The sequence below is a fragment of the Eucyclogobius newberryi genome, unplaced genomic scaffold, assembly GCF_026437365.1.
Source record: "Eucyclogobius newberryi isolate DKJ021-1_F unplaced genomic scaffold, fEucNew1.0.hap1 SCAF_22, whole genome shotgun sequence".
Lineage (NCBI taxonomy): Eukaryota > Metazoa > Chordata > Actinopteri > Gobiiformes > Gobiidae > Eucyclogobius > Eucyclogobius newberryi.
In genome coordinates, this window is record NW_027315857.1 from 399,701 (window position 1) to 426,690 (window position 26,990).

At 46.4% G+C, this 26,990-nt stretch overlaps 1 protein-coding gene across 1 annotated transcript in view; it reads left to right on the plus strand.

Annotated features, from left to right (window-relative positions):
• The first annotated feature begins 234 nt into the window (after positions 1–234).
• cldn7a (claudin 7a) overlaps positions 235–26,990 on the plus strand; it is a 35,036-nt gene continuing 8,280 nt past the window's right edge. Inside the window, exons 1-2 of the mRNA XM_072459124.1 lie at positions 235–527; positions 17,011–17,175. Coding sequence (XP_072315225.1) covers positions 305–527; positions 17,011–17,175 — 388 coding nt within the window. The 5' untranslated portion in view covers positions 235–304. The remainder of the gene's footprint in view (positions 528–17,010; positions 17,176–26,990) is intronic.

A 26,990-nucleotide genomic window follows, 5' to 3' on the forward strand; every position in this document is an offset into this window, starting at 1 on the left:
TGTTCCGTTCAAAAGCAGTGCTGTGTGAATGAGTCCACAGTGGACAGTTCAGCTGGAGCAGTGAATACACCACTGAACCAAGTGAACAAAAGGAGGGGGGTTTCATTGTCTTTTCAAGTCAGTGAGAGGATGGGGGGGGGCACTGTCAGAAAGGGGCGGGTGAGGGGGCTGACGGTGGCATCTCTCTGCAACAAGTGCGCTGCACCAGTCTCTCTCTGTCTGCTCCATGCACTGCTCCTCTCTGCGCTCTCATTACACACCTCACCTCACAAGCACTTTTTGGAAGGGAAACTTGACTAAAACAATGGCTAACTCCGGGATCCAGCTGCTGGGCTTCTTCATGTCACTGGTCGGGATCGTGGGTCTGATCGTCGGGACTATTTTGCCGCAGTGGAAGATGTCTGCGTACATCGGGGACAACATCATCACTGCCGTGGCCATGTACCAGGGGCTTTGGATGTCCTGCGCCTTCCAGAGCACGGGTCAGCTGCAGTGTAAGATCTACGACTCCATTCTGCAGCTCGACAGTGAGTACATTTCATCAAAAGTCAAGCGTGTAGTAGTTGGTTTACAAGTGACTAGGGACAAAGGTAAAAGTGCCGTGCTTAAGTATATATATATATATATATATATATATATATATATATATATATATATATATATATATATATATATATATATTAGTAAATATTGTTACAATGGATACTTTTTACTTCACATCATCTGAGAGTTTTAAAAATGTGTAGTCTACTTTTTGAACTTGTTTACTTTTACTTGAGTTTTTGGATGAGTACTATGTACTTCTTCTCTACTTCTACTTTACTCTTTGTTTTTATTCACCTTATCCCGGAAGCCCGAATGGGCGCCGCCGTACAGCGTAAGTTCTACACTGACTAAAAAGCCGTTTTCGGGCCGCCCAGGGAATCGGTGCTTTGTTGACTTGTCGGTCACATGAATATTAGATTTTACACAAAACTTTAGAGCATATTTTAACAACGAAACTTTTCCCATGTTCTACATTTCACTAGAAAGGACCACTCCATAACAGTGGAATATGAGAGAATATTTCTTGAGAATAGTGATGATGACATCAATGATGAATGCTGGGTTGAGACCCCGCCCCCCCAGCAGAGATAACCAGAGATGTTGGGATAGGTCTGTATAAATAGGGCTTCTGGGTAAATAAAGGTGTGGTTAAAGAGTGAACCTCAGTCAATGAGTAACAATCATTAACTACATTTAAACCAGCGGAGTTCCTGCTGGGCCAGAAGTGTCGGGAAAAAGAGGGAATATGGGCTGGGAATATTACTCTTATTTGAGCAAACGTTTTAGCTACTAAATCACCTTTTGTTTAATCAATTAATTCAAAGCATAAAGAAACATGACAGGATATTATGTTAGTTTTACCCTCATATCCTAGAATATGAGGCAGTACTAATAATCATACAGGATGTATCTACTAAATCTGTATTTTAAATAATCAAATCTATAGCATTATTGTGAGGCTTATAGTCTATAAGTAACTTAGTCCTCTACATGTTTGATTTATTGTTTTGTGGAAAGAGAAAAGAAAAAAAAAGAAACACTTATTTGTGCTGAATTACTTTTTGTACATAAAATAGATTGAATTGCTGTAATGGCTGTGGCGCTTTGTAACTTTGCTGGTGGAGAGTACACAACCTGCTGTCTCCACAATATGACACACACACAGGACACACACACGGGACACACACACACGGGACACACACACAGGACACACACACACGGGACACACACACAGGACACACACACACGGGACACACACACAGGACACACACACACGGGACACACACACACGGGACACACACACAGGACACACACACACGGGACACACACACACGGGACACACACACAGGACACACACACACGGGACACACACACAGGACACACACACACCGGACACACACACCGGACACACACACCGGACACACACCGGACACACACACAGGACACACGCACGGGACACACACACAGGACACACACGGGACACACACACCGGACACACACACACGGGACACACACACAGGACACACACACAGGACACACGCACGGGACACACACACAGGACACACACGGGACACACACACCGGACACACACACACGGGACACACACACAGGACACACACGGGACACACACAGGACACACGCACGGGACACACACACAGGACACACACGGGACACACACACCGGACACACACACACGGGACACACACACAGGACACACACACAGGACACACACACCGGACACACACACCGGACACACACACCGGATACACACACAGGACACACACACCGGATACACACACAGGACACACACACCGGACACACACACCGGACACACACACCGGACACACACGGGACACACACATGGGACACACACAGGACACAGACACAGGACACACACGGGACACACACACAGGACACACACACGGGACACACACACGGGAAACAAAAAAGAGAGAAAGAGAGGGAGAAAAAAAGATGGTGGAGAGAAACAAGGCAAAGAAAGTTTATTTGTCGAGCACAATTCATACACAAGACAATTCACCTGAACTTTGTCATTAAAGAATAATGCAAACTCATTACACTTGGATGTGGAAATGAGTTCTAACGGCAGCTGAGCTGGAGGGTTTGTTCATCTGTTACTGTGGCAACAGGACACATGAGTTGTTACTGCAGCTTCCAATTATTTCAGAGAAATATCTTTCCCTAGTTCTCCATAAAATGAGGTTGTACATGTTCAGCTTCTCTTTGTAAATCTCTTTTTGAACCTGGAGCTTTGACTTGCGCCATTTCCGTTCGGCCCTGCGGCACTCCCTTTTCTGTGTCCTGACCCAATCATCATTTCTCCATGGCAACTTCTGCTTATTTTTAACCATTTTAGCCTTCATAGGGGCGATGGTGTCCAGAACATTCAAAACACTAGCTGTGGGTGGGGCCACTCTGCTGTGGGTGGGGCCACTATGCTGTGGGTGGGGCCACTCTGCTGTGGGGGGGGGGGCACTCTGCTGTGGGTGGGGCCACTAAAGTGCTAAGTAAGACTGAAGGTTTCAAGGACAGCATCAAGCTCTTTAGCGTTTCTGTCACAAATATTTTCAACATTCACATTGAAATCACCTGTAATGACCAAACCATCAAAGTCTGTGCATACGACTGAAACATCTCAGTAAAATCAATAAAACCAATAAAACGTTGGCAGTGCCGGAGAGGCTTGTATAAAACAATGAAGAGAATGGATGGCTGTTTTAGCTCCATTTTAAAGGAGACATATTCAAATGATGAAAACACCCCAAAGGACAACCTGTGGGTTATATTTAATCTCTAAAGACAGCACAGACTCCGCCCCCTCATTTGTTTTCTCTTGTTTCAGATTGAAACTTAAAGTTAGGTGGACCAGATTCTATCAGAACTACATTTCCTGTGTTTTTTGTCAGGCCATGTTTCAGTTCAAAACATAAAATCAAGATTATAAGAAATTAAATTATTAATTAAGAGTGATTTGTTACATAAGGATCTGACGTTTAGCACAGCAAGTTTCAGACTAGTTTCAGTGGGACTGGGCTTTATCTTCTAAGTCCCGGCAACGCTGAGACCCAAGGCATCCTATCTATGTCAGGTGAAAAGGATAGGTGGTGGGGCTTTTGTTGGTGTAGCAGCAGGCTCTGGCTTCAGCCTACACCTTTTTGGGTGATTTTGTTTTATGTCAAGTCATGTTTAGAGTAATCTGTTTTACCCAACCGAAATGAACTAGAACAATTTTTTTAAAAAGTCTTGTAAAGTGACCATTCATTTTCAGTTTCAATTAAATTTGCTCGCTCCAGCTTGCTATCGCTGCTTCCCTTATTTATTTAGCTTTTTAATCAGTTTTTGACCAAGGATTTTAAGACCATTTTTACAGTTTTAAAAACATATCTGACGAGCCAGCAACATGTCCGGGAGAAGAAGGGAAACAGACTTGTGAACGCTGTCGGAAATATCAACATGAAATCAATGAGCTGAAAACACAGATATTTGTTTTGGAATCTGAAAAAGGACTCAAGATACAATTCCAGTGTCATCCAGTGGTAAGAAGTCCACATTTTTTACAAGAGAAAACGCTACTTCAACCTAAACTGAAGTGACTCTGTGTCGTTCCCAAAGCTGTCTAAAGACCAGAAAGACCAGGATGTGTCTTGGAACAAACTCGATACAAAGCCTCGATCAGGTTTTTTTTGCCCCAATCCGATTCAGAGTCAACTGCTTTGGATTATCTGCCAATACTGAGTCCCAACCCGATACTTTTGTAACACATTAAAAAAATGCACAAATGCAACATAAACAGGTTGTCCCCAGTTTTTATTTTATTTCTTAACACTTTAACAGTGAAACCTTTCTTTGATGTAGCTTGAATAAGAAATACTAGTGCAAAATTTGAATTAAATAAAAATAGCAGCTCAACTTAAAATACCCAGCAGCCATGTAAACAAATAAACAATGTGCGTATTAAGTTAAAGTGCAACAGTGTCATAAAATGAGGCCATAATGTGCTTTTCAGAACTGCACTCTTAATTCTCTTCTGGATTAAATAATACAATTTATGTTTTTCTTGATGAAAACCAACATCTGATTTGAGCCTGTTCCTATTCTCATCAAGGATATTTGACACAGAACAAAGACCCTCTCACTCTCTACAGAGCTGCACAGAGATACTGGACTGTGCAAAAGTAGCTGAGCAGGACTGTCCGGCAGGCGGAAGCTACAAGAGGAAGATGGAGGATCTGCTGCAGCAGCAGAACATTCAGGGAGTCCCCCCTGCCCAGACAGAGGGAGATCTACAGTGGGTGAATGAGCTAAATACTCATTTCCTGATCTTTTATAAACACCCACCCAGCTGGACAATGGCCCACACCCGGTCCTCCTCACACCTTTGCCTCGGCCCATCAGCTCCCCACTTCACCTGGACTCACCCATCCCCCCATCACACCCCCTGACATCCACTGACTGTCACAATAGCACAGGTGAGGAGAGAGCTGAAGAGGATTAAAGTGAGGAAGGCAGCAGGACCTGAGGCATCAGCCCCAGGCTCCTTAAGTCCTGCAGATGAACTGTGTGGAGTTGTGGAGCATGTCTTCAACATGAGCCTGAAGCTGAGGGTGGTACCACAGGTCTGAAGACCTCCTGTCTGGTACCTGTGCCCAAGACACCGTGCCCCAAAGACCTCAACAGCTTCAGGCCGGTGGCTCTCACGTCCCACCTGATGAAGACACTGGAGCGGCTGGTCCTGGACCACCTCCGCTCCACCGTGAGCTCAGCCATGGACCCGCTGCAGTCTGTATACCGGCCTGGCATCGGAGTGGAGGACGCCGTCATCTCCTGCTGCACCGCTCTCTTTCTCACCTGGAGAAGCCTGGCAGCTCTGTGAGGATCCTGTTCTTTGATCTTTTCAGCGCCTTCAACACCATCAGCTCCTGAGGGACAAGCTGGAGACGGCTGGTGTAGAGTATGACCTGCAGAGTGGATCCTGGACTACCTCACAGACCGACCCCGGTTTGTGAGAGCCCGGGACTGTGTGTCTGACACTCGGACCTGCAGTGTGAGGGACCTGCCGTGTGGGGGACCTGCAGTGTGAGGGACCTGCAGTGTGAGGGACCTGCAGTGTGAGGGACCTGCAGTGTGGGGGTACTGTCCTCGCGCCCTTTCTCTTCACCCTCTACACTGCAGACCTCAGACACGACACGGATAGCTGTGTCCTGCAGAAGTTCTCTGACCACTCTGCCATCATCGGACTCATCACGGACGACGATGATGCGGAGGACAGAGGACTGGAGCAGGACTTTGTGGACTGGTGTCAGCGGAATCACCTGCTCATCAACGCGGGGAAGACCAAGGAGATGGCCTGAAGACCTTCTCTGACTCTGTGGTGCATCAGCTCCTGTAGGTGTGGTCTGCTGGAGCAGCAGCATCACAGAGGGAGAGGAAGAAGCTGGACAAAGCTCCGTCCTGGACTGTCCTCTGGACTCTGTGCAGGAGGTGGGGGACAGAAGGGTCCTGGCTAAACTCACATCTATGCTGGACCATGAGTGTCGCCCCCTGCAGGACACTCAGCTTCAGTGACTGATCCACCCTCGCTGTGTGAAGGAGACGTTTCACAGTCTTTCCTTCTGCTGTTGTCAGACTTTATAACAAACACTGCCCTGAACATGTGCAATACTGAACTAATGTGCAATACCGTCGCATTCATGTGCATATAACTGATGTAAATAAGAGTGTTTATTTTACCATCATTATTAGTATTATTTTGTCTTACGCTGTTTTATTTTATCTTTATTTTCCCCTCCATTCCTTATTAAGAAATGAGAGGTTCTGTCTATAGAAGTTTTTGTTTATAAGAGTTTTTGTTCATAAGAGTTCTTCTATTAAGAGTGTTTTTTAAACTTCCTATAAGTCAGGGGTATTCAATTAAAAGTCACTCAGGTCCAGTTATTCAATTTCGTTCAAGTTGAAGGTCCGAACCGAAGTCCAGCTCGTGTCGACATTTTCATCTGGTTTCAATAATACTTATTGTTCATTTCCACTGCAGGAAATGAACTGGGTGCATAACTATCTCTTTTACCATAAATAAAAGTCGTCCCAGGCAAATAAATTCAAGGCCTTTATTTGAGATTAAAGAAAACAAAAATAATTAAAATGATTAAAAAAGTTCAAAGTGGAATAACTAATTGTTCTCTTAAATAACTTATAAAAACTAAAATGTGTAAACAGAGCATTGACTTAACATTCTCTCATCTTTGTTCTTAAAATAAGGAGGTCCCAGCCCAAACAAAATGAAGGCCGACTTTTCCAGAAAAAAAGTCCAAATCTTCAGAAAACAAGTGGCTTTTTAGGGGGAGAAATCTTCTTTTCTCTGACCTTTTCTCTTTTAATTATTTTCTTTTACTTTTCTTATAGGCTCCTGGACCTTTAATGAGAAACTCTCAGAAACAGTCTGTAACCAGAAAGTAGCAGGGTCAGTTGTCTCAATCGGCCGTGGCTACAGAGCCGCGGCGCGGTCATAAATATATAAGTCTATTGTATAATTAACATTAGTTTTATTAAGGCGGTAGTAGACCCTTTGTTGATCTGAAGTTCTATCATTTTGTCACTCACTCAGCGGAGCTGACAGTTGTTCAGCCCCGTGCAGGTGCTGAACCCCGGGCGGCGTGTCAATATAGCCACGGCCGTACACAAAAAAAATGCTCCATGAAAATGACTTTATCTTGTGAATTTACCACCGGTCACAGGTGCTAACTTTGGGCTTGCTTTCCCAAAACTTGAGTTTACTGCTGTAAAGCCCCTGCGCTTTACAACGGGAAAATGTTGTGTTCTATTCATGCATTATACGGAGGTGCACGGTGGCAAAGGCGTTGGGTTCAATTCCCGGACCAGACCAACATCACATGATCTCTCTGGGTGGACCACTGCACAGAGCCATATTACAACGCACATCTCACTGTTATTGCACTTAGGTCACACTTTTGTTATTGCACTGTTGTTATTGCACTTAGGTCACACTGTTGTTATTGCACTTGGGTCACACTGTTGCTATTGCACTGTTATTGCACTTAGGTCACACTGTTGTTATTGCACTTGGGTCACACTGTTGCTATTGCACTGTTGTTATTGCACTTAGGTCACACTTTTGTTATTGCACTGTTGTTATTGCACTTAGGTCACACTGTTGTTATTGCACTTGGGTCACACTGTTGCTATTGCACTGTTATTGCACTTAGGTCACACTGTTGTTATTGCACTTGGGTCACACTTTTGCTATTACACTGTTGTTATTGCACTTAGGTCACACTGTTGTTATTGCACTGTTGTTATTGCACTTAGGTCACACTGTTGTTATTGTTCTTAGGTCACACTGTTGTTATTGCACTTGGGTCACACTGTTGTTATTGCACTTGGGTCACATTGTTGTTATTGCACTTGGGTCACACTGTTGTTATTGCACTTAGGTCACACTGTTGTTATTGCTCTTAGGTCACACTGTTGTTATTGCACTTAGGTCACACTGTTGTTATTGCACTTAGGTCACACTGTTGTTATTGTTCTTAGGTCACACTGTTGTTATTGCACTTGGGTCACACTGTTGTTATTGCTCTTAGGTCACACTGTTGTTATTGCACTTGGGTCACACTGTTGTTATTGCACTTGGGTCACACTGTTGTTATTACACTTAGGTCACACTGTTGTTATTGCACTTAGGTCACACTGTTGTTATTGCACTTGGGTCACACTGTTGCTATTGCACTGTTGTTATTGCACTTAGGTCACTGTTGTTATTGCACTTGGGTCACACTGTTGTTATTGCACTTAGGTCACACTGTTGTTATTGCACTTAGGTCACACTGTTGTTATTGCACTGTTGTTATTACACTTAGGTCACACTGTTGTTATTGCTCTTAGGTCACACTGTTGTTATTGCACTTGGGTCACACTGTTGCTATTGCACTGTTGTTATTGCACTTAGGTCACACTGTTGTTATTGCACTTAGGTCACACTGTTGTTATTGCACTTAGGTCACACTGTTGTTATTGCACTGTTGTTATTGCACTTAGGTCACACTGTTGTTATTGCACTTAGGTCACACTGTTGTTATTGTTCCTAGGTCACACTGTTGTTATTGCACTTAGGTCACACTGTTGTTATTGCACTTGGGTCACACTGTTGCTATTGCACTGCTATTGCACTTAGGTCACACTGTTGTTATTGCACTTGGGTCACACTGTTGCTATTGCACTGTTGTTATTGCACTTAGGTCACACTGTTGTTATTGCACTGTTGTTATTGCACTTAGGTCACACTGTTGTTATTGTTCTTAGGTCACACTGTTGTTATTGCACTTGGGTCACAATGTTGTTATTGCACTTAGGTCACACTGTTGTTATTGCACTTAGGTCACTTAACTCTAAATTGGCCCAATGGACAGGTGTTGAAAATGAGCATATTCTGATACATACACTTAAAACATTGCATCTGGTTCGTCCAATGTAAATGCTATGTTCATAAATAAATACAAATAAAAGTGAGAGACTTCTACTGATGTATTCATGTCTAATAATCAGCCTGAAATGTATAGCGCTGATCAAACTAATAAGAGTAAAATTTATATCTGATCACTGATCGGGATACAACATCCGATTTTGATCAAGTCTGAAACAACGTAATCAGGCCTGATTTCCGATTATGTTATCGGAACGGGACATCCCTTATACAAAGATAGCATAAAGTCATCTAAAATACAGCTTACAGATTTTTACCACTTTCAGAGACTGAAAATAAATGAACAAAGTTAAAATGTAATACATGACTTGGCCAAAAAGGCAGCAGACAGAGAGAATCTGTGTCAAATGACAAGGTCACGGATACGTCTGTCCTGAGTGGAGATTCTGCAATACGGCATGTGACGCATAGAAAGATCAACACGGATTGTTTTCCCAGCACCATTGTTTCTGAGATAACGTCACTCCTTCCTAATGTTTTGGCCAAACATCGAGGACTTAAACAGCTGATTGTGCTCGTGGTGCAGTCGACATGCGGCGAGAACAGACTGAAGTTTAGAAAAGAGACTCAAAACATTCATAAGTGGACCTCTTCTAAACATCGACAGGAAGATAAACAAGTTTAGCTGCTTCAGCTGAACACATGGCTGTCCAAATAGTGTGCACCTAGAGCAGGGATCCCCAACCACCGGTACCGGTCCGCAATGCGTTTGCTACCGGGCCGCACAAAAAAATAATCTGGAATGGAAATAATCTCTCAGTGACAGCATCTTCTCCGAAGTAACTCTCGCCTGTCACTCATGACACTGATGAGAACCCTAACCCTGTGGATATATCATGAAAAGCCTTATAGGAAATTGCCAATGGAATCCATTAAATATAATGGAAGTATATTATATCTCTGCTCTTGTCCTGCGTGAGAACATCACTGATACTGTATTATACATGTATAATACATGTATTATACATGTATAATACATGTATAATACATGTATTATACATGTATTATACATGACACGCCATCGCGGATGCGTCGCATCAAACGCGCTGCCCAAAAGTAGAACCACAAGTCAACGAAAATGAGTAAAAAACTAAAGTCTTTGGAGAACGTTTTTGCAAAGGGGAAAAGCCCAAGTGAGGAGCAGACGAGGAGCAGACGAGGAGCAGACGAGGAGCAGACGAGGAGCAGACGAGGGTTTTGGAGGACAAGTCTCCTGGGCCAGAATTCTGCAACTCTTACGCGATCACCTGATTACACCTGTTTTTACTTTTACAAGAGTTTGATCTGCTTCACGTGCGCAAAAGATCCAACTGCACGTGATGGATCGACGACCCATTAAACCGGGCGAATCGAGCATGTGCAACAAGAGGATGAGGGGCATGTGCAACAAGAGGATGAGGAGCATGTGCAACAAGAGGATGAGGAGCATGTGCAACAAGAGGATCAGGAGCATGTGCAACAAGAGGATGAGGAGCATGTGCAACAAGAGGATGAGGGGCATGTGCAACAAGAGGATGAGGAGCATGTGCAACAAGAGGATGAGGAGCATGTGCAACAAGAGGATCAGGAGCATGTGCAACAAGAGGATGAGGAGCATGTGCAACAAGAGGATGAGGAGCATGTGCAACAAGAGGATCAGGAGCATGTGCAACAAGAGGATGAGGAGTATGTGCAACAAGAGGATGAGGAGCATGTGCAACAAGAGGATCAGCTGCACATTCTGGATGAAAATCCAGCCAGAAAACCCTGACATCAAGAGCACTAAAACCTTACTACTATCTCCAACATCCTCTGTGTGAAACGGCTTTTCTGCTGCTACGGCAACAAGACAAAACTAGAAACACACTGCAGGTGTCATTGTTCTCCCTGAGTCCTGATGGGACCATCTCATGCACAGAAACGTGCAGGGCCCCCACTGATACGTGCTGAGCTTCAGAAGAACAGTGAGGACACGTGGAACTGTCCCTTGTGTTACTCACATTCACATCTTTTGGAATAAAACACTTATTAATGAACAAACGCGTCTTTTGAGAACATTTCGTCTTCTGAGCTGAATCGAATGGAAGCCTAAGCCCCGCCCACTTCCGTGCAAGTTACCCTGAGCACGACATGAACTGGCACACCGGTCGGTGAAAATAAAACCTACATTATTCCGGTCCCTGGTGCAAAAAAGCTTGGGGACCCCTGACCTAGAGGACTGCACTACATTGAGAACTTCTATCTATTCTGGAAACAAGAGGACCTGTTTAAGAGAAATGGCCCCCACATATGCAGAGGTGGAGTGAGGGTGCAGAGGTGGAGTGAGGGTGCAGAGGTGGAGCGAGGGTGCAGAGGAGGAGCGAGGGTGCAGAGGTGGAGCGAGGGTGCAGCGGTGGAGCGAGGGTGCAGAGGAGGAGCGAGGGTGCAGAGGAGGAGCGAGGGTGCAGAGGTGGAGCGAGGGTGCAGAGGTGGAGCGAGGGTGCAGAGGTGGAGCGAGGGTGCAGAGGTGGAGCGAGGGTGCAGAGGTGGAGTGAGGGTGCTGACAGAGAACCTGCTCCACGCTCTGAGGTATTGGACTGGGCCTGGACAGGGTCCTGAGCAGATAGTTAGAGAAGAGAGGAATGAGAGAAGAATTCCTGCTCCATCAGCGAGAGACCGAGACCACAACCACAGCCTCCACCAAAGGATTCATCAGCAGCCGCTCCACAATCACCTCCACCGCCTCCAGTGAAGGATTCATCAGCAACAGCACCACAACAATCTTCAAAGGCCTTGGACCCATCTGTGACAGGCTCGACAACATCCCTGTCATCGTTATATCAAGTTATATCAACTCTTCCCCGCACAAGCCGACTACACCAACAAAAGCCCCACCACCCATCCCCCCTCGCCTTTCACCTGGTATCTCCCATAGAGAGGATGCACTGGGTCTCAGCGTTGCTGGGACTTATTGTCATATTAAAGATCATACCCGGGGCCCTATGTAAAAATAGCCCCCCCTAGTGCTATTTCACATCACACAGATGGAAAAACAAAATCCGAATAATGTGATTCATATTCCCTGTGAAAAGATAAGGCCCAGTCCCACTGAAACTCTTAATTAACTATTTTATTCTTCTTATAATCTTGATTTTATGTTTTTAGCCTTAAAATGGCTAGACAAAAACACAGGAAATTTAGTTCTAATAGAATCTGCTCCACCCGGATTAAATAATTACCCGCAGGTTGTCTTTTGGGGTGTTTTCATCATTTGAATATGTCTCCTTTAAAATGGAGCTAAAACAGTCTCATTCTCTTCATTGTTTTATACAAGCCTCTCCAGCACTGCCAACGTTTTATTGATGATTTTACTGAGATGTTTCAGTCGTATGCACAGACTTTGATGGTTTGGTCATTACAGGTGGTTTCAATGTGCATGTTGATAATATTTGTGGCAGAAACGCTAAAGAGCTTGATGCTGTCCTTGAAACCTTCAGTCTTACTCAGCATGTGAGAGGCCCCACCCACAGCAGAGTGGCCCCACCCACAGCAGAGTGGCCCCACCCACAGCAGAGTGGCCCCACCCACAGCAGAGTGGCTCCACCCACAGCAGAGTGGCCCCACCCACAGCAGAGTGGCTCCACCCACAGCAGAGTGGCCCCACCTACAGCAGAGGGCACAGTCTAGATCTCATAATTACAAAGGGGGAAATATTTCAAATGGCATTGTGGTCGATGCTGCTCTGTCTGATCATTTCTGTGTCTTCTTTGACATGTCTGTTTTTCCCAAACCACCGGTTGGTCCTGCAGTTGTTCAGAGGAGACACATAAATGATGGCACATGTGCACTGTTTATGGAAATGATAAACTTTGAAAATGTCTCATGTTCTAATGTAAATGATTTGTTGAACTCTGTTACATCAAGTGTTTTGAATGTTCTGGACACCATCGCCCCTATAAAGGCTAAAATGGTTAGAAATAAGCAGAAGGCGCCGTGGAGAAATGATGATTGGGTCAGGGCACAGAAAAGGGAGTGCTGCCGGGCCGAACAGAAATCGAGCAGCTCCAGGTTCAAAAAGAGATTTATAGAGAGAAGTTGAAAATGTAAAACCTCATTTTATGTAGAACTAGGGAAAGATCCATCCATCAATCCATTTTCTACCGCTTGTTCCCTTTTGTCTGCTGCTGTGGCTTAGTTGTCCAGTTTGCTATTCTTGGATTTCAAATTACACATTTCTGCCAGTGCTGTGTCTATCTTTGCCTCTACTGCTTTTGTAATCCATCCATCCATCTTCTTCCGCTTTATCCGGGGCCGGGTCGTGGGGGCAGCAGTCTGAGCAGGGACTCCCAGACTTCCTCCTCCCCAGACACTTCCTCTAACTCCTCCGAGGGGATCCCGAGGCATTCCCAGGCCAGCTGAGAGACATAGTCTCTCCAGCGTGTCCTGGGTCTTCCCCTGGGCCTCTTCCCAGTGGGACATGCCTGAAACACCTCCCGAGGGAGGCGCCCAGGAGGCTCCGGAACAGATGCCCGAGCCACCTCAGCTGGGCTCCCCCCGTGTGGCCGAGCTCCTCACCTTATCTCTAAGGGAGCGCCCAGCCACCCGGCGGAGGAAACTCATTTCGACCGCTTGTATCCGCGATCTTGTTCTTTCGGTCACTACCCAAAGCTCATGACCATAGGTGAGGTCAGAACGTAGACCGACCGGTAAATCGAGAGCATTGTCTTTCGGGTCAGCTCCTTCTTTACTACAACCGTCGATGCAGCGACTGCATCACTGCAGCTGCTGCACCGATCCACCTGTCAATCTCACACTCCATCCTTCCCTCACTCGTGAACAAGACCCCAAAATACTTGAACTCCTCCACTTGGGGCAAGGACTCCCCATCCATCTGAAGAGGGCAAGCCACCTTTTTCCGGTCGAGAACTATGACCTCGGATTTGGAGGTGCTGATTCTCATCCCAGCCGCTTCACACTCGGCTGCAAACCGTCCCAGTGCATGTTGCAGGTCCGGGTTTGATGGAGCCATCAAGACAACATCGTCTGCAAACAGCAGAGATGGAATCCTGTGGTCCCCAAACCGGACACTCTCCGACCCCTGACTGCGCCTAGAAATTCTGTCCATAAAAATTATGAACAGAACCGGTGACAAAGGGCAGCCCTGGCGGAGTCCAACATGCACTGGGAACAGGTCTGACTTACTGCCGGCAATGCGAACACAGCTCCTGCTCCGGTCATACAGGGACCGGACAGCCCTGAGTAAAGGGCCCCGGACCCCTTACTCCCGGAGCACCCCCCAAAGGACACCCCGAGGGACACGGTCGAAAGCCCTCTCCAGATCCACAAAGCACATGTGGACCGGTTGGGCAAATTCCCATGAACCCTCGAGCACCCGATGGAGGGTATAGAGCTGGTCCAGTGTTCCACGACCGGGACGAAAACCACTCTGCTCCTCCTGAATCCGAGGTTCGACTATCGGTCGGATTCTCCTCTCCAGTACCTTGGAATAGACCTTACCTGGGAGGCTGAGGAGTGTGATCCCTCTGTAGTTGGAACACACCCTCCGGTCCCCCTTCTTGAACAGAGGGACCACCACCCCGGTATGCCAGTCTAGAGGCACGGTCCCCGTAAATCTATATTTAAATAATTAAATCAACTGAATCGTCCGCAGCCCGACAGACACAACCAAGCTAGGCAGCCATAATCCCAGATATCTTCAGTAAGAGAGAAGATGTGAGACAGACCTCACTGACAATGTTAAAATCTTCGGTAAATAGAGTAATTTGATTACAAAAAAGCTTTGATTATTAATTCATTGCCTACATGATTCGTTCAAAGGTGAAGGGACAATTTTTTGGCACAAATCTAAGTCTTATTTCCTCGTGGCGTGGACTGCCGATTAGTCCTGCCACGTATCAATCTTAAACGCACCTACCGCTCACCTGTAGCCGCGTGTTGCTCGTCCCCGCGTTTCCGCGTGTCTAAGCACATGGATTTATCATAATATAGTCCCCTCAGTGTACGGGACAAAATGAAGACGGAGAAAGACAGTTCGAGCTGACACAGAAGTGGACAGAAATCTACGGGAGACGAGAAATGTGATGTGCTCCGTTGCGCTAATAAACAAACGCACGTGTGTGTTGTATCAGTCCGCACGGGGGAGTGCACATGCGCACTTCCGCCTGCGTTCTCAAATCGCCGAAAAATCGTCCATACCGCCTTTAATTTACATATTTATGTCAGGAGTCACAAAATGGCAGGCAAGAACCCAAATGCACGACACAGGAAACAGTTCAGGTTTAGGGTATTTATTACCAGCAGAGACGGAAACAAGGTTGGAACACGCGGCAGACAAATCCAGAATGGGGCAAAAGAGATGGTCCAAAGTCCAAAAAGGCAGGTTAAAACAGGAACAGGCAGGATCAGAATCAGGATGACAGGTGCTGGGAGCTACGGTAACACACAAGACAATCTGGCAGGGAACAGAGGGAAATGGAGCGGTCCATATACTGAAGTGGGGCAGGCCAGGGGAATGTGATCAGTAATTAGTGGAGAGCAGGAGAGGGTGGCAGAGTCTGCCCTGATTGGTTAGAGTGGCACTGAAGGGGATTGACCAATGGAGAAACAACTAAAGCCTAGCTGAAGTTGTGACAATTTAATTAAAAACACGCGCACAGAACGACTTGTGGAACTCTTGTTTCCCACTGAGCTTGTTCCGTTCGGACCTGCAGCACCTGAAGCACAACCAGGGGCACCGCAGAGCGAGAGCGGCGTGTTTTAAACTCACCAGTGACTTGGAAGAGTTTTGTTGTGTGAAAGAGCACGGTGTCCCGCGCTGCCACTCTAACCACCACAACTAGCTGCGCCCGCCTCAGCCCCCGCGTCTTGGCCCCGCCACCGTGGACCCCCACGCTCCCCCACACAACAACTCACCCCCCAGTCACACTCTCCTCTGCTGCGCCTTGAAACAGCTGATACATCCGCGGAAACAGCACGAGGACCGCGACCATGTTATAATGATCCGTCTGCGGCGACACAAAGGCCAAAGTGACCGTCACATGGAGCCAACGCCGCAAAATGCAAAGTGCAGAGCCACGGCTCAAAACACCAGGAATCACTGGTCCCATCCAAAATGAAGTTTTACAACCAAATGTCTCTTTTTAAGTTATGTGAGATAAACGCTAATTAATTCATATCTACTGTAACTGTTTACAGTCTGGTGACAAGTGAATTAGTCCTTTATATATTCTTTATATACAAACAGAACGGTTTGAACTTTTGCTGTTTTGGGGACAAATTTATGTGAAATTAAGAATAAATATGTTTTTTTAAGCAGTAACTCAATTAGTTATTTGTTCATTACTATGAACTATGCTTTTAAATGGTTAACAGAATGTACGAAGTGCGTATGACTGAAGGAATTTAATCTGCACTCTTTTCATCTAAAGTAAAGTAAGATTGTGTATGTATTTATCCTGCATTTGGGATTCTAATGCTCAAAGTGTTTCTGTTGTGAAAAGCACTTTGAATTACTTTTTGTACAAATTGTGCTCTACAAAGAAACTTGCGTTGCCTTCCCATGAAATTGACTTATTTGACTTATTTATGTTTTGTATTAGCACAATTTGTGAACATATTTCTCTGGTATTGGTGAGAATATTCCGTTTTAATCATCAATCCCTATTGTGCTGCAGTGAGTTTATGGTGTGACCGTTTCTACAGCGACGCTCATGTTTGGCATGAACTGATTCTAGGTGGACACAGTACAGAGACAAATGGGGATGTGCTCATTGATGGGTTTAGAACATGAGGAGGGGGTGACATATGGCCCCTGACAGAAGGGGCCCCGGGCTCTGTGTGTCTCTCTGTCTCCAGGTTTTCTCTTCCAGGAAAGACACACATTTTCCAGCTTCTGTCCGCCTGATGAACCGCCCTCCTTTGGTTCCTCTCTTCTCTAGTGTGACTTCTGATTTTTTGTGTGTTCACAGGTTCTCTCCAGGCCACCCGAGCGCTCATGATTGTGGGCATCATCGTGTCTGTCACAGGCCTGGGTGTTGCCTGTATGGGCATGAAGTGCACTACATGTGGAAGCAGTGACAAGATCCGCAAGTCCAGAGTGGCCATGACGGGAGGCATCATCCTGCTGGTGGGAGGTGGGTCTGAACATATTGTACCACAAGATGACTTTTCTGACACATGTTTCCTTGAGAAAGAATGAGCTTAATCAGATGCACTTCACATACCCTCCATTTCCATACGTCTATCAGGGATCGACAATACCCCCATTTTTTGTATCGATACTGATACTGAATACAAGTCTAACCTTATAGGTGAAGGCATTTCAAGAACTATGTGTGTAAAGGGGTTTCAAATAGGCCCTAAAGGACAAACGGATCTGACACGGATGGAGGAGGTCAGTATGAAGGTGGGTGAGGGGTTTGACAGTATATTGATACTGCAATACTAATATCCCTCGCAAGAAAATGAAAAGAAATAAGACAAATGGAAAACATTTCACATCTGCTGCACCAGAAGAAGTTGCCTCCTTCTGGTTGTATTATTTTGCATAGTTGCCTTCAACATTATAAGATAAGATATTCCTTTATTGTCCCACATGGGGAAATTTCATTGTTGCAACGCAGGTAGATACAGAGGTAGATCCAGAAGAACAGATCACTTATAGGAAGTTTGAAAAACACTCTCAGTAGAAGATCTCCTATAAACAAAAACTCCCATAGACAAAACCTCCCATTTCCCAACAAGGGATGGAGGGAAAATAATAAAGATAAAATAAATAAATAAATACCATTGCATGTGATCACGACAGTAATTGCACATGAATATGTAATTATATCCAACTTAATGTAGCTTTTTCTCCCTTTTTTTCTTTTTTTACGAGGCCATGGCTATAATTTTTCCTCTCAAGAAGCATCCCAGAGGATGGAGGGACAAGTTTCCCCAGTATAATATATATCACATTAGTCCTGTTCTCAGGTCTCTGCACTGCCCCCTGTGGCTCAGAGAAGAGACTTTAAAGCAGCTCTGCTTGTGGACAAGTCTCTCCATGGCCTAGCACCAAAGTACATCTCAGACATGTTAGTGCCATATGAACCATCTCAGACTCTGAGAACCTCAGGGACCGGCCTCCTGCTGGTGCCAGAGTCAGGACTAAACATGGACCGGCCTCCTGCTGGTGCCGGAGTCAGAACTAAACATGGACCGGCCTCCTGCTGGTGCCAGAGTCAGGACTAAACATGGACCGGCCTCCTGCTGGTGCCGGAGTCAGAACTAAACATGGACCGGCCTCCTGCTGGTGCCAGAGTCAGGACTAAACATGGACCGGCCTCCTGCTGGTGCCAGAGTCAGGACTAAATATGGACCGGCCTCCTGCTGGTGCCAGAGTCAGGACTAAACATGGACCGGCCTCCTGCTGGTGCCAGAGTCAGGACTAAACATGGACCGGCCTCCTGCTGGTGCCAGAGTCAGGACTAAACATGGACCGGCCTCCTGCTGGTGCCAGAGTCAGGACTAAACATGGGCCGGCCTCCTGCTGGTGCCAGAGTCAGGACTAAACATGGACCGGCCTCCTGCTGGTGCCAGAGTCAGGACTAAACATGGACCGGCCTCCTGTTGGTGCCAGAGTCAGGACTAAACATGGACCGGCCTCCTGCTGGTGCCAGAGTCAGGACTAAACATGGGCCGGCCTCCTGCTGGTGCCAGAGTCAGGACTAAACATGGACCGGCCTCCTGCTGGTGCCAGAGTCAGGACTAAACATGGAGCGGCCTCCTGCTGGTGCCAGAGTCAGGACTAAACATGGAGCGGCCTCCTGCTGGTGCCAGAGTCAGGACTAAACATGGACCGGCCTCCTGCTGGTGCCAGAGTCAGGACTAAACATGGACCGGCCTCCTGCTGGTGCCAGAGTCAGGACTAAACATGGAGCGGCCTCCTGCTGGTGCCAGAGTCAGGACTAAACATGGACCGGCCTCCTGCTGGTGCCAGAGTCAGGACTAAACATGGACCGGCCTCCTGCTGGTGCCAGAGTCAGGACTAAACATGGAGCGGCCTCCTGCTGGTGCCAGAGTCAGGACTAAACATGGACCGGCCTCCTGCTGGTGCCTGAGTCAGGACTAAACATGGACCGGCCTCCTGCTGGTGCCAGAGTCAGGACTAAACATGGAGCGGCCTCCTGCTGGTGCCAGAGTCAGGACTAAACATGGACCGGCCTCCTGCTGGTGCCAGAGTCAGGACTAAACATGGAGCGGCCTCCTGCTGGTGCCAGAGTCAGGACTAAACATGGACCGGCCTCCTGCTGGTGCCAGAGTCAGGACTAAACATGGAGAATCCAGTTCTATGGGGCAAAGGTCTGGAACAGCCTTCCCGAGGTTGTGAGACAGGCTCCGCCCCCGGCCGTGTTTAAGCTAAAGCTGTATTGTTTATGACTGAAATACTTTTACCTGGGTTTTAATATTTTAAATACCACATGAATTTGTTTGTATCTATTTTGACATAGACTGTTTTATATTTGTATAAACTACATTGTGTTTTTATTTCACTTTTTTAAATGTGTCTTAACATTATAAAACACTTTGAATTGCGCTTTGTACAAATTGTGCTCTATAAATAAATTTGATTTGATAATTTTCCTCCAGATAAGTCTAAATTTTGTTTGACATTTTTTCCTTAAAGGGTCATTAAGCAGCTGCATTGAACCTCCAACTGTGTTTTTAGTCTTTCCTCCAGGTCAACAGTAATGTAGACAGGAGCATGGTCACTTCAATCTATTGTGCCTATAACTGCTTCAGTGATTTTACATCTGTCTTTATTGAGAATAAAGAAATAGTCTATTCTAGAATAGATTGTATGTGGAAAAATGTGTCGTGCCCTAGGGTTTATTTCCTTCCAGATGTCAATCAATCCGATATTCTTCATTTATTTAACGTAACTCCTCATTTATCGTTCTTCCAGTGCCTCTTGAGTTTGACACATCTAATGTGTCGCCACTAAGGTCAGGGTTCCCTCAGAGTGGTTCAGGGTCAGGTCCATGACATCAGCATAGAAAGAGATATCGCCCCCTGGTGGAGCAGACACATTTAAAAGAGTGAACGCCTTTCCAGTAATATTCCCTTAAACCAGTTCGTGTTCTTCTCTGTCCTTACATTCAAAACTATGTTCAAAGCCATTCGGTTTGAAATCAATATTGCAACTCGGTGTTTGCCTTTCTATGGTGAATAGTAAGATTTGTTATAACAGCATTTAGTTTTTGATGTTCGGTGACATTCAAATGTGTCTCTTTTGTCATTTCTGTTAACATTGTGTTTGTTGGATTGGGTTTAGTAGACCAATCACATTGAAGGATGCGACCTGTAACTCTTCCGATGCCATTGGGTTGATTGGTCGAACCGTTGTTCATTTTTCAATGTTTTTAATCTCTCTGGTCAAACACAACAGACACACAAGAACCATAAGAACACAAAACAGCTGAAAAGATAAAATAAAAAACAAAAGTGATCCCAAAACCTGATCAAGAAAATGACTGTAAAGGAGAGGGAAGACCATACCTAATGAAGGCTCCGCCCGAAAAACTCTCCGGACTCTCCTGACAATCCTTGCAAAGAGCTGGATATTTTACCGCCCCAGCTTACCACACCCCCGCTGCACACTGCATGTATTTTCCATTTAAAAAAAACTGAAACACGTTTTCCATAAACTAGACTAGACTTAGTCTAGTTATTTTTTGCACATTTTTAATAAAAGTGTTTTTTTGACATGAAGTACTTTCAATTTCTTTATCTACCCAGTATTTGAACAGGACTTTAATTACAAACTCAAGAGGCCTAGATTCTAGTCTTAGGAACTGGCAGCCAAATGAGGCTTGAGAAATAGAAAGAACAATGGAAAATGATGATATTAAAAATGTGGTCATTAGGCTGCCCCAAATAAATGGTCTGTTTGCTGTAACCCGAGTCAACCAGGGGTCAGGCTTCCACAGTCCAGGGGTCAGGCTTCCACAGTCCAGGGGTCAGGCTTCAACAGTCCAGGGGTCGGGCTTCAACAGTCCAGGGGTCAGGCTTCAACAGTCCAGGGGTCAGGCTTCAACAGTCCAGGGGTCAGGCTTCCACAGTCCAGGGGTCAGGTTTCAACAGTCCAGGGGTCGGGCTTCAACAGTCCAGGGGTCAGGCTTCAACAGTCCAAGGGTCAGGCTTCAACAGTCCAGGGGTCAGGCTTCAACAGTCCAGGGGTCGGGCTTCAACAGTCCAGGGGTCAGGCTTCAACAGTCCAGGGGTCAGGCTTCAACAGTCCAGGGGTCAGGCTTCAACGGTCCAGGGGTCAGACTTCAACAGTCCAGGGGTCAGGTTTCAACAGTCCAGGGGTCAGGCTTCAACAGTTCAGGGGTCGGGCTTCAACAGTCCAGGGGTCAGGCTTCAACAGTCCAAGGGTCAGACTTCAACAGTCCAGGGGTCAGGCTTCAACAGTCCAGGGGTCGGGCTTCAACAGTCCAGGGGTCAGGCTTCAACAGTCCAGGGGTCAGGCTTCAACAGTCCAGGGGTCGGGCTTCAACAGTCCAGGGGTCAGGCTTCAACAGTCCAGCGGTCAGGCTTCAACAGTCCAGGGGTCGGGCTTCAACAGTCCAGGGGTCAGGCTTCAACAGTCCAAGGGTCAGGCTTCAACAGTCCAGGGGTCAGGCTTCAACAGTCCAGGGGTCAGGCTTCAACAGTCCAGGGGTCAGGCTTCCACAGTCCAGGGGTCAGGTTTCAACAGTCCAGGGGTCGGGCTTCAACAGTCCAGGGGTCAGGCTTCAACAGTCCAAGGGTCAGGCTTCAACAGTCCAGGGGTCAGGTTTCAACAGTCCAGGGGTCGGGCTTCAACAGTCCAGGGGTCAGGCTTCAACGGTCCAGGGGTCAGGCTTCAACGGTCCAGGGGTCAGGCTTCAACGGTCCAGGGGTCAGACTTCAACAGTCCAGGGGTCAGGCTTCAACAGTCCAGGGGTCAGGCTTCAACAGTCCAGGGGTCAGGCTTCAACAGTCCAGGGGTCAGGCTTCAACAGTCCAAGGGTCAAGCTTCAACAGTTCAGGGGTCGGGCTTCAATAGTCCAGGGGTCAGGCTTCAACAGTCCAGGGGTCAGGCTTCAACAGTCCAGGGGTCAGGCTTCAACAGTCCAGGGGTCAGGCTTCCACAGTCCAGGGGTCAGGTTTCAACAGTCCAGGGGTCGGGCTTCAACAGTCCAGGGGTCAGGCTTCAACAGTCCAAGGGTCAGGCTTCAACAGTCCAGGGGTCAGGCTTCAACAGTCCAGGGGTCGGGCTTCAACAGTCCAGGGGTCAGGCTTCAACAGTCCAGGGGTCAGGCTTCAACAGTCCAGGGGTCAGGCTTCAACGGTCCAGGGGTCAGACTTCAACAGTCCAGGGGTCAGGTTTCAACAGTCCAGGGGTCAGGCTTCAACAGTTCAGGGGTCGGGCTTCAACAGTCCAGGGGTCAGGCTTCAACAGTCCAAGGGTCAGACTTCAACAGTCCAGGGGTCAGGCTTCAACAGTCCAGGGGTCGGGCTTCAACAGTCCAGGGGTCAGGCTTCAACAGTCCAGGGGTCAGGCTTCAACAGTCCAGGGGTCGGGCTTCAACAGTCCAGGGGTCAGGCTTCAACAGTCCAGCGGTCAGGCTTCAACAGTCCAGGGGTCGGGCTTCAACAGTCCAGGGGTCAGGCTTCAACAGTCCAAGGGTCAGGCTTCAACAGTCCAGGGGTCAGGCTTCAACAGTCCAGGGGTCAGGCTTCAACAGTCCAGGGGTCAGGCTTCCACAGTCCAGGGGTCAGGTTTCAACAGTCCAGGGGTCGGGCTTCAACAGTCCAGGGGTCAGGCTTCAACAGTCCAAGGGTCAGGCTTCAACAGTCCAGGGGTCAGGTTTCAACAGTCCAGGGGTCGGGCTTCAACAGTCCAGGGGTCAGGCTTCAACGGTCCAGGGGTCAGGCTTCAACGGTCCAGGGGTCAGGCTTCAACGGTCCAGGGGTCAGACTTCAACAGTCCAGGGGTCAGGCTTCAACAGTCCAGGGGTCAGGCTTCAACAGTCCAGGGGTCAGGCTTCAACAGTCCAGGGGTCAGGCTTCAACAGTCCAAGGGTCAAGCTTCAACAGTTCAGGGGTCGGGCTTCAATAGTCCAGGGGTCAGGCTTCAACAGTCCAAGGGTCAGGCTTCAACAGTCCAGGGGTCAGGCTTCAACAGTCCAGGGGTCAGGCTTCAACAGTCCAGGGGTCAGACTTCAACAGTCCAGGGGTCAGGCTTCAACAGTCCAGGGGTCAGACTTCAACAGTCCAGGGGTCAGGCTTCAACAGTCCAGGGGTCAGGCTTCAACAGTCCAGGGGTCAGGCTTCAACAGTCCAGGGGTCAGGCTTCAACAGTCCAAGGGTCAGGCTTCAACAGTCCAGGGGTCGGGCTTCAACAGTCCAGGGGTCAGGCTTCCACAGTCAAGGGGTCAGACTTCAACAGTCCAGGGGTCAGGCTTCAACAGTCCAGGGGTCAGGCTTCAACAGTCCAGGGGTCAGGCTACCACAGTCCAGGGGTCAGACTTCAACAGTCCAGGGTTCAGGCTTCAACAGTCCAGGGGTCAGGCTTCAACAGTCAATGACGGAAAACGTCTCGATCAACCCGATCGGGAGACTAAATCTCCAGATTTAAATCGACCTTTTGTACGCCGCTATCCTTTATTTTGGTAGCGAATGTGAGCAGGGGGGAACATGCGGGGGACACGGACCCCGCCATGTTTGTTGTGATGACGCTGCTGGGCGTGTTTCAATCCCAGAATGCATAGCGTAAGTCAAATTTCACACCGCGATAGAGTGCGACATGTACTATGGAGACCTCAGTGGCGCCGACAGAGGCAAACCAACTTGTAAAAGGCAATATAACAAGACTTTTTTGCTTTTTGTTTTGTTACAAACGCATGTGGAGGACTGAACATGATGACGCACATGCGTTGCGCAATGCGTTATCAGTCCTTTGAGATGAAAGAAAGGTTTACCAACGTGATAAAAATGTTTGACATAGGGATGTGTACCGCTACGACGGTGTTACCCACCAAATTTCTAAAGTCTGTGCTGAACAGTTTGTTAGCACCATTCACTCACATAGTTAACATGTCGCTTCAATCTGGAACATTCCCAATGTCTTTGAAAACTGCGATCATATAGCCTCTCCTAAAGAAGAGCAGTCTTGATGCCGCAGTACTGAGTCATTACCGGCCCATCTCTAATCTGCCATTTTGGGGCAAAGTCCTTGAAAAGGTTGTTTACCAACAGCTCACAGATTTCCTCTTAATAAACAACTCATTTGATGTTTTTCAGTCAGGTTTTAGACCTCATCACAGCACTGAGACTGCTCTTGTCAAGGTGACAAATGACATCCGCCTGAACACCAACACGGGCAAAGCCTCAGTCTTAATTCTGTTAGATCTGATGCTGCTTTTGACACTGTCGATCATGGGATCCTCTTACAGAGACTAGAGGACTGGGTGGGCATCACTGGCACTGCCCTTAACTGGTTAAGGTCCTATCTGGAAGACAGGAAGTACTTTGTTGAAATTGGTAGCTGTGTCTCAGACCACATGACCCTGACTTGTGGAGTGCCCCAAGGGTCAGTCCTGGGTCCCCTTCTGTTCAACCTCTACATGATACGCAGTGAAAATGTGTCCTATCACAATTATGCAGACGACACTCAGATCTATGTTTCACTATCGGCAGGTGACTATGGACCAGTAAATTCACTCTGTCACTGCATCCAACAGATCAGTGTGTGGAGGCAAAACAACTTTCTCCAGCTGAACTCAGACAAGACTGAAATAATCGTTTTTGGCCCACAGAAACAAAGAGAAAGTGTTAGCGGTCACCTCCAGAGTCTCGCTCTAAAACCTACAAACCAAATTAGAAATCTGGGGGTAATAATGGACTCAGACTTGAACTTTAACAGCCACGTCAAATCAATAACATCAGCAGCTTTTTACCATCTAAAAAACATTGCCAAAATCAAAAATATAGTGTCAAAACCAGATTTAGAGAGACTTATCCATGCGTTTGTCTCCAGTAGATTAGACTACTGTAACGGCCTGCTCACTGGCCTCTCCAAACGAGCTGTAAAACAGCTGCAGTACATCCAGAACGCTGCTGCTCGGGTCCTGACCAGAACCAGGAAGTATGATCACATTAGTCCTGTTCTCAGGTCTCTGCACTGCCCCCTGTGGCTCAGAGAATAGACTTTAAAGCAGCTCTGCTTGTGTACAAGTCTCTCCATGGCCTAGCACCAAAGTACATCTTGGATATGTTAGTGCCATATGAACCATCTCGGACTCTGAGGACCTCAGGGACCGGCCTCCTGCTGGTGCCCAGAGTCAGGACTAAACATGGGGAATCTGCGTTTCAGTTTTATGCAGCTAAAATCTGGAACATTCTTCCTGAAGATGTGAGACAGGTTCTACTCTGACAATGTTCAAATCTAAGCTAAAAACAGTTTTGTTTAGCTGTGTTTGACTGAAAGGATTTTTTCTTTGCACTCTTGTGGGGTTAGGGTTAGACTTTTGTTTGTGATTTTATTAGTTTAGAAAATCAGTTGGATTGATAATTTTTAATTTAGTTAATTTTATTGTAGTTAATTTTTATCTTTGCACTCTTCTCTAATGTTTTTGATTTTATTAGTTTAGAAAATCAGTTGGATTGATAATTTTTAATTTAGTTAATTTTATTGTATTTCTGTAATTTCTTTGTGATTTGAATGCATTTTCCCTGCTGTGTGAAGCACTTTGAATTGCCTTGTGTATGAAATGTGCTCTACAAATAAACTTGCCTTGCCTTGCCTACGACGGACCGGATCTGGACTTGTAAAAACGTTTTGGTTCAGGTCCAAAAAAAACGAAACGCGGTGATTCAGTTCTGGACTCATATAAAATCTAGCACTCACATACTATATCCTTTTTGTTCTAGAATCTAGACCATCTTAAACCTTCCATTGATCGCGAAATTCACGTTGGAAACGATGTAAACACTGCCATGCGCCGCTGTCAACGGCGCACACGGACCCTAATTAGCGACGCACGCGTCTTCCGGGCATAAGTTGAAGCCGGCGAAATAAGTTTAAAGATGCGAGATACAGCGCGGAACCGTGTGTCCACACGTGAACATTGAAGCCGGTGAGATCGCTGGCTTTATTTCAACTGTTGTTGTTTATGGATTGCGTGCGTCGTGGCGTGTTAAAGGGGCGGGGTCAGTGTGGTCTGGGTTTAGATATCAATAAAATAACTTCAGTGTTATGTTGTGGTGTGATGTATTTGGTAAGTACTAAGTCAAAGTAATATTGCTTAATTGCTGCATTCATTAATTGGAGCTTATATTTTGTAATAGTATTTGTATTCTACAGTTGTTAAATATGGTCTGGTGTTTAATGCTGCTAATGTGATGTATTATTTTGATGTGTTGTGTAAAATATTTTCATATTCTATTTTTGATACTGCTAAGTTGATGCTTTATAGTGATTCAAGTTGACTTTTATGCTAGTTTTTGTAACTCTGTTATTTTACACTGACTTAATTATTTACACTGGTGTTTTGTGTTTGAAGGTTTTTACTTGAGTTTTGATGCCAATGGATCTGTAACATTAAAGAGTGAAATGTGTCTAAAGACAAAACATAGTATCAGATGAAACAGCTGCTTTGACCCTTGACCCAGACTGACCCTGTCAACAATACTCAACATGCTCTTGTTGTTGAGTTGAGTCTTGAGTTGTTCCTCAAGTAAAACATATGAATGTGTGTTAGCAGCTCGTAGCTTGTGATTTGTAAGTTGTAACTTCTGTTAATAAACAGTGAATAAAGCAGACAAGTTGAGTTTATTTCACTCGCAGTTAAGCCTTGTGTTTGATAGTTGTCCTTGTTCAAGTGTCTTCAACTTAATTGAGCCAAGTAGCTGGTGTTATGCTGTTATAACATTATGCAAA